Consider the following 13,601-nt stretch of genomic DNA (forward strand, 5'->3'; position numbering starts at 1 on the left):
GGGTACGGGTGGTTCGACAATCTTTTTGCCGAAACGACGTCCGATGCCGACAATGGATGTTCTGCTACATGGCCTCCTTAACGCTGGCGTATTGAGATTTCTGTAGCTGCTAAGTAGCACTGAATGCCAAAGAGTTTGTCCGGGCGCAGTGAGAGGCACACTGAGAGGCAAGCAGCTTTCTCCTGAGGCACGCCTTTCGGCCCTCTTCTCTTACGCGTGATTTTGACTGTTCTTGAGAGTGCTAAGGGGTGGCAGCAGGAGCGTGAGATTACAGGGTGCGCGAAAAATACTAAAATGTCGGAAATATTTACAAAATAAACGTGCCTTCAATACTTTTAAGGTTGCCTTGATAGACTCTCTTTGCTTTCTAGTCTTATATTTATGTTGGCTAGTGGGTTAGTTTTTTGTCTACGAGTGGATCATACGCACAATGAGAGATTGGCCAAGATTCGGGCATTAGGAACATATAGTTGAGCAGGAATTAAAACGGCAAAGATACTATTTTAACACATAAAAAATAGGAATGAAGCCATGTATGCCCTCATAGACTGTCTTCTCTTTTTCATCGTTGTCGCTATTCTGCCTTAGCCTCATCTTATGTCTGAATATCCATATAACTATTTCGTAGAAACGTCTAGCCCACTATACCTCGTCACCATTTTTTGCGGAACTTGCGTAAAGCCATATTACCGATCCAATACTCTTCGCTTGCGTTTCCAAATCCATTGGCGTACTCTGTCCAGTTTCGGTAGAAGTGATACACGCTGTTGCCGAACTGGCCTCTCCTCTGAATCACCTGCGAACAAAAAGAAGGAATAAAGTACAACTATACACAGGGAGCCCTGCGCTTTCATGCCATTTTCTTGCCTAAATAACAACGTATATTACTGCCATAAACACCTCTAAGGTACTTCATGCGCTTACCGGAAGCTGTCTACCTGTCTATGTTTCTAACTGCCATTAAGCAGGGCTACTGGGTACCCCATGGTGCATTGGGTAGCCGATCGGGCTCCTGTGCTGTGAAAACACGGTTCGAAACTGGGTACCTAAGAGTCACTCTGCAACGAACGTATTTTGACGCCTACATGGACCACTGGGGATACGGCAGTGGTCATGTAGCACTGGGTGTGAACCACAGTTTAGTGAACCTCTTCGACGGGGCATTGGAGCTCTCTGGGCTTGTGCCACTCGGTCTGTGCAGCTCTTGCATGAACCTTTCTGACACCAACGCATGTCACTGGGCATGTGCCAGTAAGTACGTGCCCCTTTTCAATGAACTTCCGTGACGCTAACTAGCATAACTAAGTATGTGCCACAGGGTATGCACCGCTCTACACTAATAAAAATGACTGTTGAAATTTCTCCAGCGCTTTCAAACTGATGATGATGAATTGGTGTCGTCGATTTATTTGTACCAGCTTTGTGCAAAAAGAATGGCTACGGGCTAAAGCGCATACCACGACGTGCTCACCTTTGTACGTCCTCAGTTCTTCCTCTTCCACTAATTGTCAACAGGACTCTTGCGCTCCGAGTTTGACACGTGCAAATGCGACAGCCGATGAGAATGACTCATATAGGCCGCAGTGTTATCGCCAAGGGCACTGTAGCTGAGCTTTTTAATAGGTATCCTGTATTCCGCCCATGCGATATGATTAATTGCATGATAGCGCCTCATGATACCTAAGACTTTATGAAGTAACGAAAATTTGAACACTTAACTAGATAAGAAAAAGGGATGGAAAGACGCAAAAGTAAACCAGATGAACTTTTCTTTTTTAGTTTACTACCCTGCATTCTGAAACGGTATTATAGCAAGAAAGAAGTAGAGAGAAAGAAAATATTACGGTGCTCAGCCTGAGCAGTTTGGTGCCGTTGCTTGTGAGAACGATGCCCTGGTGTAAATAAACATAAGTGAGGCTAATGTGCGAGGCTAACATATGCGAAGCTAATAGAATAAATGCAAACGTTTTCGTATATTTGTTACATTTTACGCTACGGCTACCTTATTCATAAACAAAATATGAATCAAGCCCGCCCTTACTATAACACTGCTGGCTCCGCTCATCGGTCATTATTCTTACCGTCCAGCCTCCGCCATCCGTCTCCATATCACAGTAGACGCTCTGACCCAGCGGTCCAGCAGCCGTGTGGAACACGCTGTAGACTCCACTGGAGCGCTGACCAGCGTGTAAGAGATCGGTGCAATGGCGAGGCTGAATTGCGGCTATAAGACAAGAAAAAGAAGTGCATCAGCCGTATTGACGACGACCACCTCATATATGTCGCGGAAAGCCACATTTCTTTTCGGACAATACTTACGGTTGACCAAGCGATTTTATTCTGAGATGGGATGCTTCTTTTTCCGTGCTGAATGTGTCAGCTTATGCACCACATTTACGCCTCGTGCAATTATTGAACCACAAATTGCAGTACTGTTTCTAGATCTTAATCACTATTATCCCGCGCAATCACCTCCATCATATTGCTCAAGGGGCTACACGAGCGGGCATATTGGCCTTTTATTAGGCTAAGATCGCAGCCTACGAGCGTTGATGTATCTACGGGGGAAAAGTGCCTCTCCGTATTTCACGGTACCAAATGAGAACAACGTACATTTTATGTCTCCGAGTAACTGTGCCAGTTCCCGCACACGATCCTTGGCCTGTTCAATGGAGGGTCTTGCGACTGCTGCCGACTGCACCGTTGTGACTACAGCGGCGACGGCGGCACAGAGGAAACTCATGTATCCTGCCATTTCGTGACCAGTGCGGGCCAGGGTCCAAGGCGTTGCTTAAATGTGGGAGAAACTTCTCTCCTGAAAAAAATTAAAATTGCGTGATCCATTCGGGGAACCACTTGAGTGGGGCCAGGTGACCTGTTAATTTCTTTTTAAAAAATGGGAGCGCGAAGAATGAAGAGGCACGAGGGGCTCGATTGCTTATTTATCACAATCATATACGAAGTTTTAATGACTGCAAAGAACTCATAGCGAAAGGTAATGATCATGTTACATTACAACATCATTACATCACAACAGCAGGTCAGTATAAAGCAGGAGTAAACATTTCTTTGATTAGCAGAATCAAAATATGCTCAGGATGTGACCTGTAATAATTGGCTTTAATCTTTGTAATCTGAAGTGTTCTCGTGTTATTGGCATTCGAAGTGCATGATTAATTTGTTAGCAACAGGGTATTCTAATGACATGTGCGTCATCCCACTGACAGAGCTCTATTGTTCTGATGGCACCAGGGAAATACCCTTTATTCGAGTGCGCGTACCTGGCATCGGAAACCCCTCTATCCACGCGTACTTGCCTAAAGCTGGCTGGGCATGACCACTTATGCTTCGGATACAAAACGTTTCTTCACCAGCGACGCGAAATTGATGCTCATTGTATACATTACCAGCTCACATTCTTCTTATTCTTCGAAAAAGTTCATCGTAGTACATGCACTCCGCATCATCCGCCACATTGCTTGAACAGAATATATGGCGAAAAATGATTAAATTGAGAACATGTTGCTAGATTTAATAAAATAGTGCGCACTACAGCTCAAAATGCACTGACTGAGAGATCTATATGAAATATACTAATGTAGTAGATGAATCACGCAATTCTCTCTCTACTTCTCAGTAAAAACCAAATTGTCTTGCAAGAAAATCACAAAAGTATTGTTGCGCTACATAAAAAAATAACACTGGCTTCTTTTCTACTGCCTGTCCTCCTGGCCTGCTTTAAATTGTTTACTGTTGTGAAAAGGGCGAGTTGGACAAGCACTAGAAACACAGCAAAATTATCCTGTTATGGGCATAGAAGAAACACTAGCGGTCGTGTGATTGTCCATCGCACAAGAAAGCGTCGCTTACCCTTCCGACAGCATTATAAAAATAAGGAAAGATTGAGGCACCGTGGCTTAGTGCGTCTTCAATGTGGAAACCTACAAAATCGTTTTTGCGTTTCTTGGGACGCATTAGCCTATAATGCCACTTGTGATGAACTTACCGATGAACGCTTCATTATGCGTATTTGTGTCGCTACTGCGAAATCTCCTTTTTGTCATTGAGTCCACTTTACCTTTTCCGTAGTGCAGGGTTATCATCTGCGATCAGCGTGGTCAGCCTCTCTGTTTTCGTCTTATCAATTTTCGCTCTCTCTCTCTCTCTCTTGATATAGTTGCGATCTATGCGTGGTAAAGACTACAACATATGGCTGCGAAGGAAAGGCAGTAGAGGACGACGATGTGAATATTGACAGCTTCTGCTGGAAGCTCTTGAGCTCGCCTTAGCCACCAAAATAAACGTGACCTGCACCAATTCAAGAGTGCTGGAGGTGCTGATTAAACGCTCACAATGACGGAACCACCACCACTGCAGCTTCGTCGAAGCCGACGGCTTGACATCCTTCCGCCATCTGACCTTACAGAATATGTGGACGTCTCCGACGTACCAGTTGAGGAAGCTCCTCCGCAGCCAGCGCATATAAGGATAACGCCTACCATTCCTCTGCAATACTAGCGAAAGCCGCACCCCTTTCTGGAAACAAGCCGTAGAAGATGCTGACGAGGAGCTTACCCACTACGAACGGGTAAGCATATTTAACGGGTGGCATTCAGCCCCAAAGAAATCCTTCGTGCTGCTCTCCTCATCGATACTGCACTCGTCTGGCACGATAACCAGGAGGACGCGCTTACAACGTGGCAACGTTTTGGTAAATAGTTGAAGGCATGTTTCTGTGATTCACTCACTAAAAACAAATAATACACGCCAAACTGACGCTCTCGCAACAGACCTAGGTACCGGATGAGATATGCGCTGCAGCTATTATGGAAGTATTAGAGCTGAGAAATGTGGGCAATGATCGCATTTCGGAAGAACACAAAAGCAGGACATTTGCTGAATGGTATGTCTGAAGACATGTAAACTTTTTCTCATGGGATAAAAACACTTTAGTTCTCTGTTTGATGTCCTTCGGCATTCGATAATCTTCTAAACACTGAAGTTGCGCCAGATCAAGGCAAAGGTTGCTAGTCGGCGAACGTGTAGGCGATTGCCAGTGTAGACACGCGCTCTTTCAACTTCGACCTACTTTCCACCATCCAACGCGCTGAAAGTGCAGCGCCGGTGTGGACAATTGCTAGCATCAATACTCCTTCTATCGCGATTTCAGTAACGTTTTTTCGGGGAAGTGTGAGGCCTTATACATTTCGCTGACGCCGTACTTCTCGCCCCCTGAAGTGAAATTTTTATAGCCTCCTCGATCAACCGCACCGGTGCGCACCGACCATCCTCGATCACCGGAAGCGCAGCCTGTTGGAGCTGTTTTCCGTTGCCCCGTCTCGCACCGAGAAAATCGGTGGTGCGCCGGGGTGCAATCCCAGCAAGCACTGCGGGAGGCACGACGCGCGCGCGCTGTCGACTGCAGAACCGCAGACGCTCTCGCCCGATAGCTACGGTTGCAACGGAGTTAGCTAGTGGAGATGTCGGCAATGAGAAAGGAAGCTCTGCTAGTTGCCGCAGTCGATGAGCTTTTTTCAAGTTCGTCTGACAGCAAAGACGACGTACATGCCGATCGACCTCGTCCAAAAGCAATATGGTGAAGAGCGGCTGAAAGTGGACAGGTTCGTTGAACGGGTCGTCAGGATTAATTATAAAGTCCATTCGTGTTTGCTTCGAACCAGGTATGTCGGAGCACGCAGTTCGACAAAATTTGAGCGCTTGCCGCGGATGCTCAACACATGCAAACAATAAAATGTGCTCGCGGGCGTGTTTGTGCACGTTTTGCGCGCCAGGCAAGCATCCTGCACGGGGTGCAGTTTTGTCCTCGATATTGACCCTGCGCAGTGCGCCACTACCGCGGTGCAAAGCGCACCTTTCTGGTTTTGGGACAACCCCGGGGCAAGGTGATCGAGGACGCTATTGGTTTTCCTGGCGCAGAGGCTCCGCCGCCTGTGCATGGGGGAAGGAAGCGGCGGCAAGGTGAAGGTGAACGGCGAGCGGAGAATGCGGTCTCGACGGCAAGAGGGGATTCAAACGTGTCTGAATATTTGCCGCGTTGTTGGGAACGTAGCGCGTATAGACGCACATTGTTGGGGACGTTCGGCGTAAGCAGGCTACAGTGACATGCCACGTGTCCAACACGGCCACAATAAAAACAAATCGGATGATTTGTAATTGTCTGGCCACGTGTAAATGGAATCAAGCAAAGCTAACGAGCCACCTCTTCACGAACGAACTCCTTGATCTGTAGCAATAGCGAAGTGCTATCCGGGGCAACAGCCCAGCTCGACATTGAAGTGGCCTGAGGTGTAGATTGGCGGGTGGCTATGCCTCGTTTGCGTAGTTCGGCGGAGCTTTGACAGAGACTAACGAGTTCAGAGACTGTCCAGATTTTTCGCCAACAGCTACTGGAAGGCGTCGTCTTCAATGCCTTTTAAGATATGGCGGATCTTCTCGGCATCAGCCATTGTGACGTCAACGCGGTTACATAGGTCGACAACATCTTCTATATAACTCGTAATTGTCTCCCCGCACTGTTGCGCACGGCCATGCAAAAGTTGCTCGGCGCGAAGCTTCCGAACCGCGGGGCGCCCAAATACCTTTGTCGCGTTAGTCTTGAAGGCCGTCCACGTCGTCAAATCACGTTCGTGGTTGTGGTGCCACACGCTGCCGACACCACTCAAATAAAACGACCCATAGTTCAGTTTTCTAACGTCCTCCCAGTGGTTGTGGATGCTCACCCGCTTGTAGTCAGTAAGTCAGTCTTCTACGCCATTGTCTTCGGGACCGCTGAATATGGGTGGGTCGCGTTGACGCAACGGGCTGGGGCAGACCACGGTAGTTACCGGGGCAGCAGGTTGTGGTTGTGGTGGTCCTTCTTCCGGCATAATGAAGACGAGCTGCAGTGTCCGATTACGAAGTTCCAGAATTCCGGTTGTACCCAGCACCTCCACCAATTGTAAGGAGGGTTCAATCGGCTCGCAGAGCAGCCACTACTGTGCCACTGTTGTACACCAGTGTATCCCGTATAGTGCAACCATTGTGCTTATGCTTTTACTTTTCATAATCGCCTCTCTTACTCCTTCTGTATTGTAGGGAACTAAACTTGATGTTTTTCTTCCAAGTAACTGCTCTACCTTTCCCTTGGCACTTTTTTTATATCCCCCAACGGAGCCAACGAAGCCGGTAAGAGTCACAGAGCTGTGCTATGTTTCTGATCTATCTCTAAAAAAAATTTAGCCCCTTCTTTCAGGTATCATGACGAAGAGACATAGTTATTTAGAAGTATTTCTGGCACAGCTTTGTCGTTCTCAAGCGTGTGTAAATAATGGAGAGCTATTTCCTGTGTGCCCAAGTCTACTCGTTTTAACCCGCTAAGGACGAGACATATATATACCAAGAAAATATGTTTAACTTCGATCTATCTGTGCTAAACACATCAAGAATAATCATAATCAACAAGAATAAAAGATATCTTACGGAAATTTTTTTCAGCAATACAGGAAAAATCCCAGGCAGAGAAGTGGAAGTGGGCTTAAGCCGAAGCCACCCAACGCTTCATTTTGAATTTGTGCAAACAACTTTCATCATATGTGAACGATTGGTGTAAATTTCATTTGCTTCACATCACAGCAGCCGGTGATCCGACACTAGTGTGTCTCCCCTGACAGCGCTTTCAAAAGAAAGCGAGTCGCATGCCAAACTTCCTCGTCAATCGCTGTTTCTGCTCCAAACCAACGATTGACGCTTGCTGTCTGTGATTCAGAGTTGGCCCAAGACATTTAGCCAGAAACTCCGCAAAACTCCGCGAAACTCCGCAAAAACTTGCTTGCAGGTGTGTTGACTGTGGGCAACACTCTTCAAAAAAGGCCGACATTAAGTCGTTTCTACGTACTTCTCGCTTTTTCCACATAATTCCGGTTCTGCTATTTCTTCTCAGTTTCATACCTTACATAAAACGTCCACTAAGAGTTATCCAAACATGTTTAATGCGCTTGGCTATTCAGAAAACATGAAGGTTGAAGAGCTACCAGTATAGCGTTGAAAGCCATGTCACTACTTTTCTTTTGTGCTAGATTAAAAACAAAGTTATTCTCCTTACAATGCTACGAACCTGTAATAAATGTATAGGCTCGCATCCGCGTAAATGTGTATGCAGCTAGGTAGACTCTGCATTCTTTAAGATATCATTGCAGTGGACACAACCGGTGATGGGTTCTTTGCGATGCATTTCAAGGAATTTGCCAGTGCCTTTCAGAAAAAACAGCGATTTAACAAAGGTGCGAATGGGACGTATGTTACAGAAATCTTGCTTTTTCTTGCTGACACGTTTTCTGTACACTTGGCTTGGCATCCTGGTTAATAGAAGGTAGCGGTCGTGCGGAACTGATGTAGCAAATTCCAAACAACACATTGATTGCCCTGTTCATAAGAAAGCTTTTATTGCGAATATATACAATTTTGTACTAATTCTCTGTGACATCTGATCCGAATAAGTTTATGTAGGCTTGTCTGCTTTTTGCGCGCGTGTGTTGGATGCATGCCTCTGGTTGTATTGTAACAAGTGCGAATATTTGACGCCAATAGCTCTGAAGTAAGCAGTTTTTGACATTAGCGCATTGAGGCTGGGCTTCTTAAACGTCCGTGGCTTTAGTTCTTCTTGCTACGCAAGCACAACTTCAACAGGCCCATCTCACGGTAAAGAAACAAAAATAACCATTTATGGAGAACTTACCTAGACGGGGATGTGGCGAAAACGCTTGCTGTCCGCACTTCGGATATCTTCTTGTGCCGGCAACGTGCTCAGTGCACACACAGTCTACTGCGCTCTCTCATATATTACCACACAGTGTCCGACGTTTGCCGAGTATATGTCCCGGCAAACAAAAAGAAAAAAAAAAGGCGCGCGCATTTCAATGAACCGATATCCTGGGACAGGCTGGTTTTCTCAGAACATTCTCGCATGTCTGCAACCATCCGTCTTTCTGTCACCGCTGTAAGAGCTCGCCTAGCTCAGCAAGCCAACGGAACAAGACACCGACAGAGGGGCTTGGCCGGTCAATGCCTTAAGGTCGCGTTAGGCGCCAGACGAGAAAATATCTGCAGTAGCGCTGGTCTTGTGGGCGGAAAGTCCGTAGCAACTGAATCTACGTCAGCTACGATGTTTTATTTTCGGTTAACTAGCTGCCGCTGACATTCGTCCATTTCACTTCCTTTATACTTTCTTCGCTTTCATTTCGGTTTCGTTCTCAAGCCATTGCGTTCTCTAAGTATGTGTTTTTGCCTCAACACTTTCCGGCAAAATCGTGCGCAATACTCACATGCAGTTCCTAAGGGTTGTTTTTTTTTCTTTCACGCGGCCACGTGTTAGGCGAGTCTCTTTACTGTGTACTTCGCGCTTGTGTCTACTTCCTCTCTCACGAAGCGTCCGAAAAAACCGGAACGCTAGCGTCTCCGGTGCGAAAAACCAAACGCACAAGTCTACGCTAAATGCCTAAAGCCTCCCCACAGTAGCCTCCCCAACTAGCACGGGGGCGTGTGCATTTCATTTTTGGGTACTGTTTATTGGGAACGAAGTATGTGCTGCGCAGCATATTCATGGAACTATTGTTGCCGGCAGGTGGCGCCGGCTACGCAACTAACTTGATAATTATTCTCAAAACAACGATCATAGTTGCAGCAACGAAACAATAAATATAGTGAAGCAATTTCTAAGAGCCCTTTTAATATTTTACGTAAGTATGTTGTGACAAATCTACCTAAAGACATGAACTATACAAATTACTTTGCATGGTGTTTCCACGAGCGATGAGTTGACTTAGTGCAAAGTTATATTCAAGCAGTACCGTCACAAGTATTTTAATTTCCGTCTTTTCTGTTGTAGTAAGTAGCCAGTGACCCACAAATCAAGACAAGGGACTTTAGTTGCTTCTGCGCTCAACCTCTAAATTTTTTAACGCTTATTTATAAGAACCAGTCCAACTTCCGATTTGAAGGACCTAAAAGATGTCCGTCACTTGGTGATATGCCTCGCAAACGGGAATGGTCACGTGATCGGAGAAAACTGACCCGCAGGCCTAGCCCTCAAGATTTGTCTTGGTAGCTGTTTCACTCCAAGTGTGTTGGCTGCACGCGTCGTGCGATACCCAAGCCTCGTCCTTGTGATCCTCATGTCGCGGTCCAACAGCGACGATTTTCTGCACACAGAAGTCGCCGCCGTACTGGACGCGGCCGATCACTGACGACCAAGGACTCTGGAAATGTTGAATTAAACCTCGCTCAAGCGTCTGATCCACTTAAGTGCTCGTTGATAATGCACCGTTCTGAAGCGGTAACGAGATGCGGTCGTTGGCGTAAGGGAGCATGGCCGACGATGCATCGGTAGTGTGCAACGATCGGCGTACGGCTGAAACATGTCTGGGCGCAGTCGAAATAAAATGAACGTCTCAAGAAGCTCAAGAAGTTGGCTCCGGTGGGTCGGTGAATGGTCGCCGGCAACAAAAGATTGGAAAGAGTCTGAAGTAGTGGGCTTCGAGCACGTGAGTTTATGGCATGTACTTAAACATAGAAATGCTGCTTATCAAAGCCCAGCTGATGAAGAAAGTCAGCGGCTGGGGCATGGCCCAAAGATTCTCCACAAAGTAAAGGGACCGAAAACGTGAGTGGTTTCGGGACAACTATTGCCGTAGCACGGGGTAGGTTCAACAATAAACAAGGCAAAAAGTAGTCACTTGGTGTGCAGACAAAGCGGTATCTTTGGCGTAGCAAACATGAGAGTTCTGTCTCGTACAGTGGGGCAACACATGGCTACAAGCGTCCATACTGGCGGAACAATGTCAGTATTCGTAACAACGACAAGTCAGTGAACGTCAGGGAAAGGGTCCAGCAGAGGGTCGTCCACTAAGATAAGCCTGACTTCCACACGAGCGCAGACTAGAATGACACGGTGAGGCGAGAAGTCAAACGCTAAGATAATGTCCTTTTAGCAAGAGGCCAGCTCAATATATTGTGACATAGAGCGCACCCCTGTTCACGATACGCGCAGTCCAAATAGCTACAGGCACAATGTATACTGCGAGCTCGCAGGGAAGAACACTAGTTCGCTTTGCGACGTGGTGAACGGTTTTATCTTGCGGCATAGCTTCTTAGAAATTATGGAAAGATCGGCCACTGTATGAAGACATGCTTGTGCGACGGTATCTTGGACAGTAACTTCGATAGCGTGCAAAGAGGAATGCCTTGAGCTTTTATTCGCATGCAGCTCCTGCCTCCGGAACAGCAGTAATCAGTTTTCTTCTTCTGCTGTGTGCCGGCGATACAATGGCGACAGAGGGCGCCATCGAAGAGACGGGGAGTGACGGGTAACGAAGTGACACAAAGTCATTACAACGTGTGGCAGAGGCGCCGTCAAGGAAAAAGATGTCCTGACGGAGTCAAAGGCTGATCAGGGGCGTCGGCGACAGTGGCGGGTAACGTGTCAAGCGATATGCCACAGACAAAGCGATTCTGACTATTCCCCGGTGTGTACCAGTGTCTGAGCTGTGGGAGAACGGGGCCGAAGACATAGCCACGTTAAGCGCAGCTGGACTCATGGGAGACAGCATAAAATTGAGTGGCACTGCATGTCGGGAATAGGAGAGAAACTGTAGTGCCGACCGAACAGTGACGGCAGCGTAAGAAAGCGACGCTGTACCGGGAGTACGTTGGAGAACAGGTGGCAGGGCATCAGAAATGTGGGCTTTAATGACATGAGTGCAGGTGCGAAGCGACAGTCCGGCTGTGCTCGGGCATAATTAAGAGGCGCTTGTAACGAGCATTTCGGGTGATTTTGGACGAAATTAAAGCTAATTTCAACACTTGGTGGCTGTCAACATGGGTAAAGGCGTAGCCTTCACGAGCATTCATGCTGAAGAGGGAGCGATCGATGCCGCCATGTACCACAGAATCATTAGCGTGCGTAAACACTACAAACGTTAAACTCCCCAAATACCACACGTTACCATAGCACGCGCACACCACACAAACGCAATAACGGTATCAGCATGCGCAGTGAGGACAACTCCAATTTCTTACGTACGTAGTGCTTTTACGTTTGGCTGCAAACGGTATTGTAGAACTACCTCTAAGGAAGTTCTTGAATATGTGACAGTTTTATTATTCTGTATTAGAGAGTTTTCAAATATAATACCAATGCGGTATTTCTTGGCAGGGTCACCGTTCCCGTCGACACATTTCGTTCAATTTCAGCAGAGGTATAAGGCTCCGTTGTCGAAATGGCCTCACCGTTCAGTGACTACGTGAAACACAAAAAAACAAGTACGAGAATTTCATGAGTTATTGGGCGCTGACATATAGATCTATAATGAGAACGACATCACGTTTCCGGTGCATATTTATGACAAGTCAAATATATGACGTAATAGTTCTGCGGAAACCCACGAGGTAGAGATAAGTAATTAATTAATGAAACATGAGATATCCGCCCAATCGTAGCATTTCCAACAAAGGAAACCCAAAGGGTTTCATTTCTAGCCGTTGCTACGATAGAGGGGATGTCTCACCTTCCCTTGCTTAAAAATAGCTTATGTAACATAAAATTAGCCTGTTGGTTCTTCATCGAATGTCTATAGAATGAACGTAGCATCCAACGTTGGCGGCTGCAGATCAATATTGTTAACACTTGATGACAACGACCTCCTTAAATCTCCTAAGGCTCACCTCAAGGTCAGAACAGCTTCTTGCAACCAAGCAGACAAATTCACTGCGCGATAGCTGCAGCACAATAGAGCCTACTTACTAAATATGACTGCATGGAAGTGCGCAAAATTTTCCTTTTTACTTCGGCATGGCCATTTCGAAGACAGCACCAAGGAGGTAAAAGAAATAGCTCAGGTAACTCTGGATATGCAAAGCGAAAGCTTGGTTTAGCCTGGTTAAGCCTTGGTTTTACTTTGTTAACCTTTGACATAGCTCTAAGTTTTATACTTAGGTGTACAATCATTGTTAAGCTAGGTATGACGACTGTGCCTATCAGTACCCAGAAATGACTGCGATTAGGCTTTGGTAGACACGCATTGTTTGACGGTGCGACGCCTGTTGTGCCACACGGAAAGCGCAAATGCTAGACATGCAAAGAGACGCCGCGAACATACGCAGCTTCGACGCACAAACGGACAGGGTGCGAAAGCGGTCGCAACATTTATCTCGACTCTGTGACGCCTGCCAGTGAAACAGCTCGCGGGGCGATATCCGCATTGTAGTCACGGACACCTCTTGGCGACGTTGGATCAAAGCCTCCCGCTTCCGCGCAACGCAAAGAAGAGACGGCCCTGTCTCGCTCTCATCCATGACCAACGTTCTTAAATTAGGTCGTCTGGATAAGCGCGTGCGGTCGCCACAGCGATGGAGTGAGCCCCTCCCGTATCCAGCGCAGAGGTGGCGTTGCGATCGCGTTAGGGTTGGCTTCTCCATGTTGACCAGCGGAAGCAAGAATATTCTCTTCAATGGAATTCCGCTAAAGCTGCTAGAGAAGGGCTAATTGAATACCACTTACTCATAAATAAAAGCCGCGACAGTCCCTATGCAATATTGGATGGTTTGTT

The 13,601-nt window shown here is 46.8% G+C and overlaps 1 protein-coding gene across 1 annotated transcript in view; it reads right to left on the reverse strand.

Annotated features, from left to right (window-relative positions):
• LOC140212846 (techylectin-5A-like) overlaps positions 1-2,770 on the reverse strand; it is a 59,880-nt gene extending 57,110 nt beyond the window's left edge. Inside the window, exons 1-3 of the mRNA XM_072286924.1 lie at positions 2,614-2,770; positions 2,082-2,224; positions 691-796 (exon numbers count right to left, since the gene is read on the reverse strand). Of these exons, the coding sequence (XP_072143025.1) occupies positions 691-796; positions 2,082-2,224; positions 2,614-2,755 (391 nt within the window). The 5' untranslated portion in view covers positions 2,756-2,770. The remainder of the gene's footprint in view (positions 1-690; positions 797-2,081; positions 2,225-2,613) is intronic.
• Positions 2,771-13,601: the final 10,831 nt, after the last annotated feature.

The sequence above is a fragment of the Dermacentor andersoni genome, chromosome 3 (assembly GCF_023375885.2).
Source record: "Dermacentor andersoni chromosome 3, qqDerAnde1_hic_scaffold, whole genome shotgun sequence".
In the NCBI taxonomy this organism is placed as follows: domain Eukaryota; kingdom Metazoa; phylum Arthropoda; class Arachnida; order Ixodida; family Ixodidae; genus Dermacentor; species Dermacentor andersoni.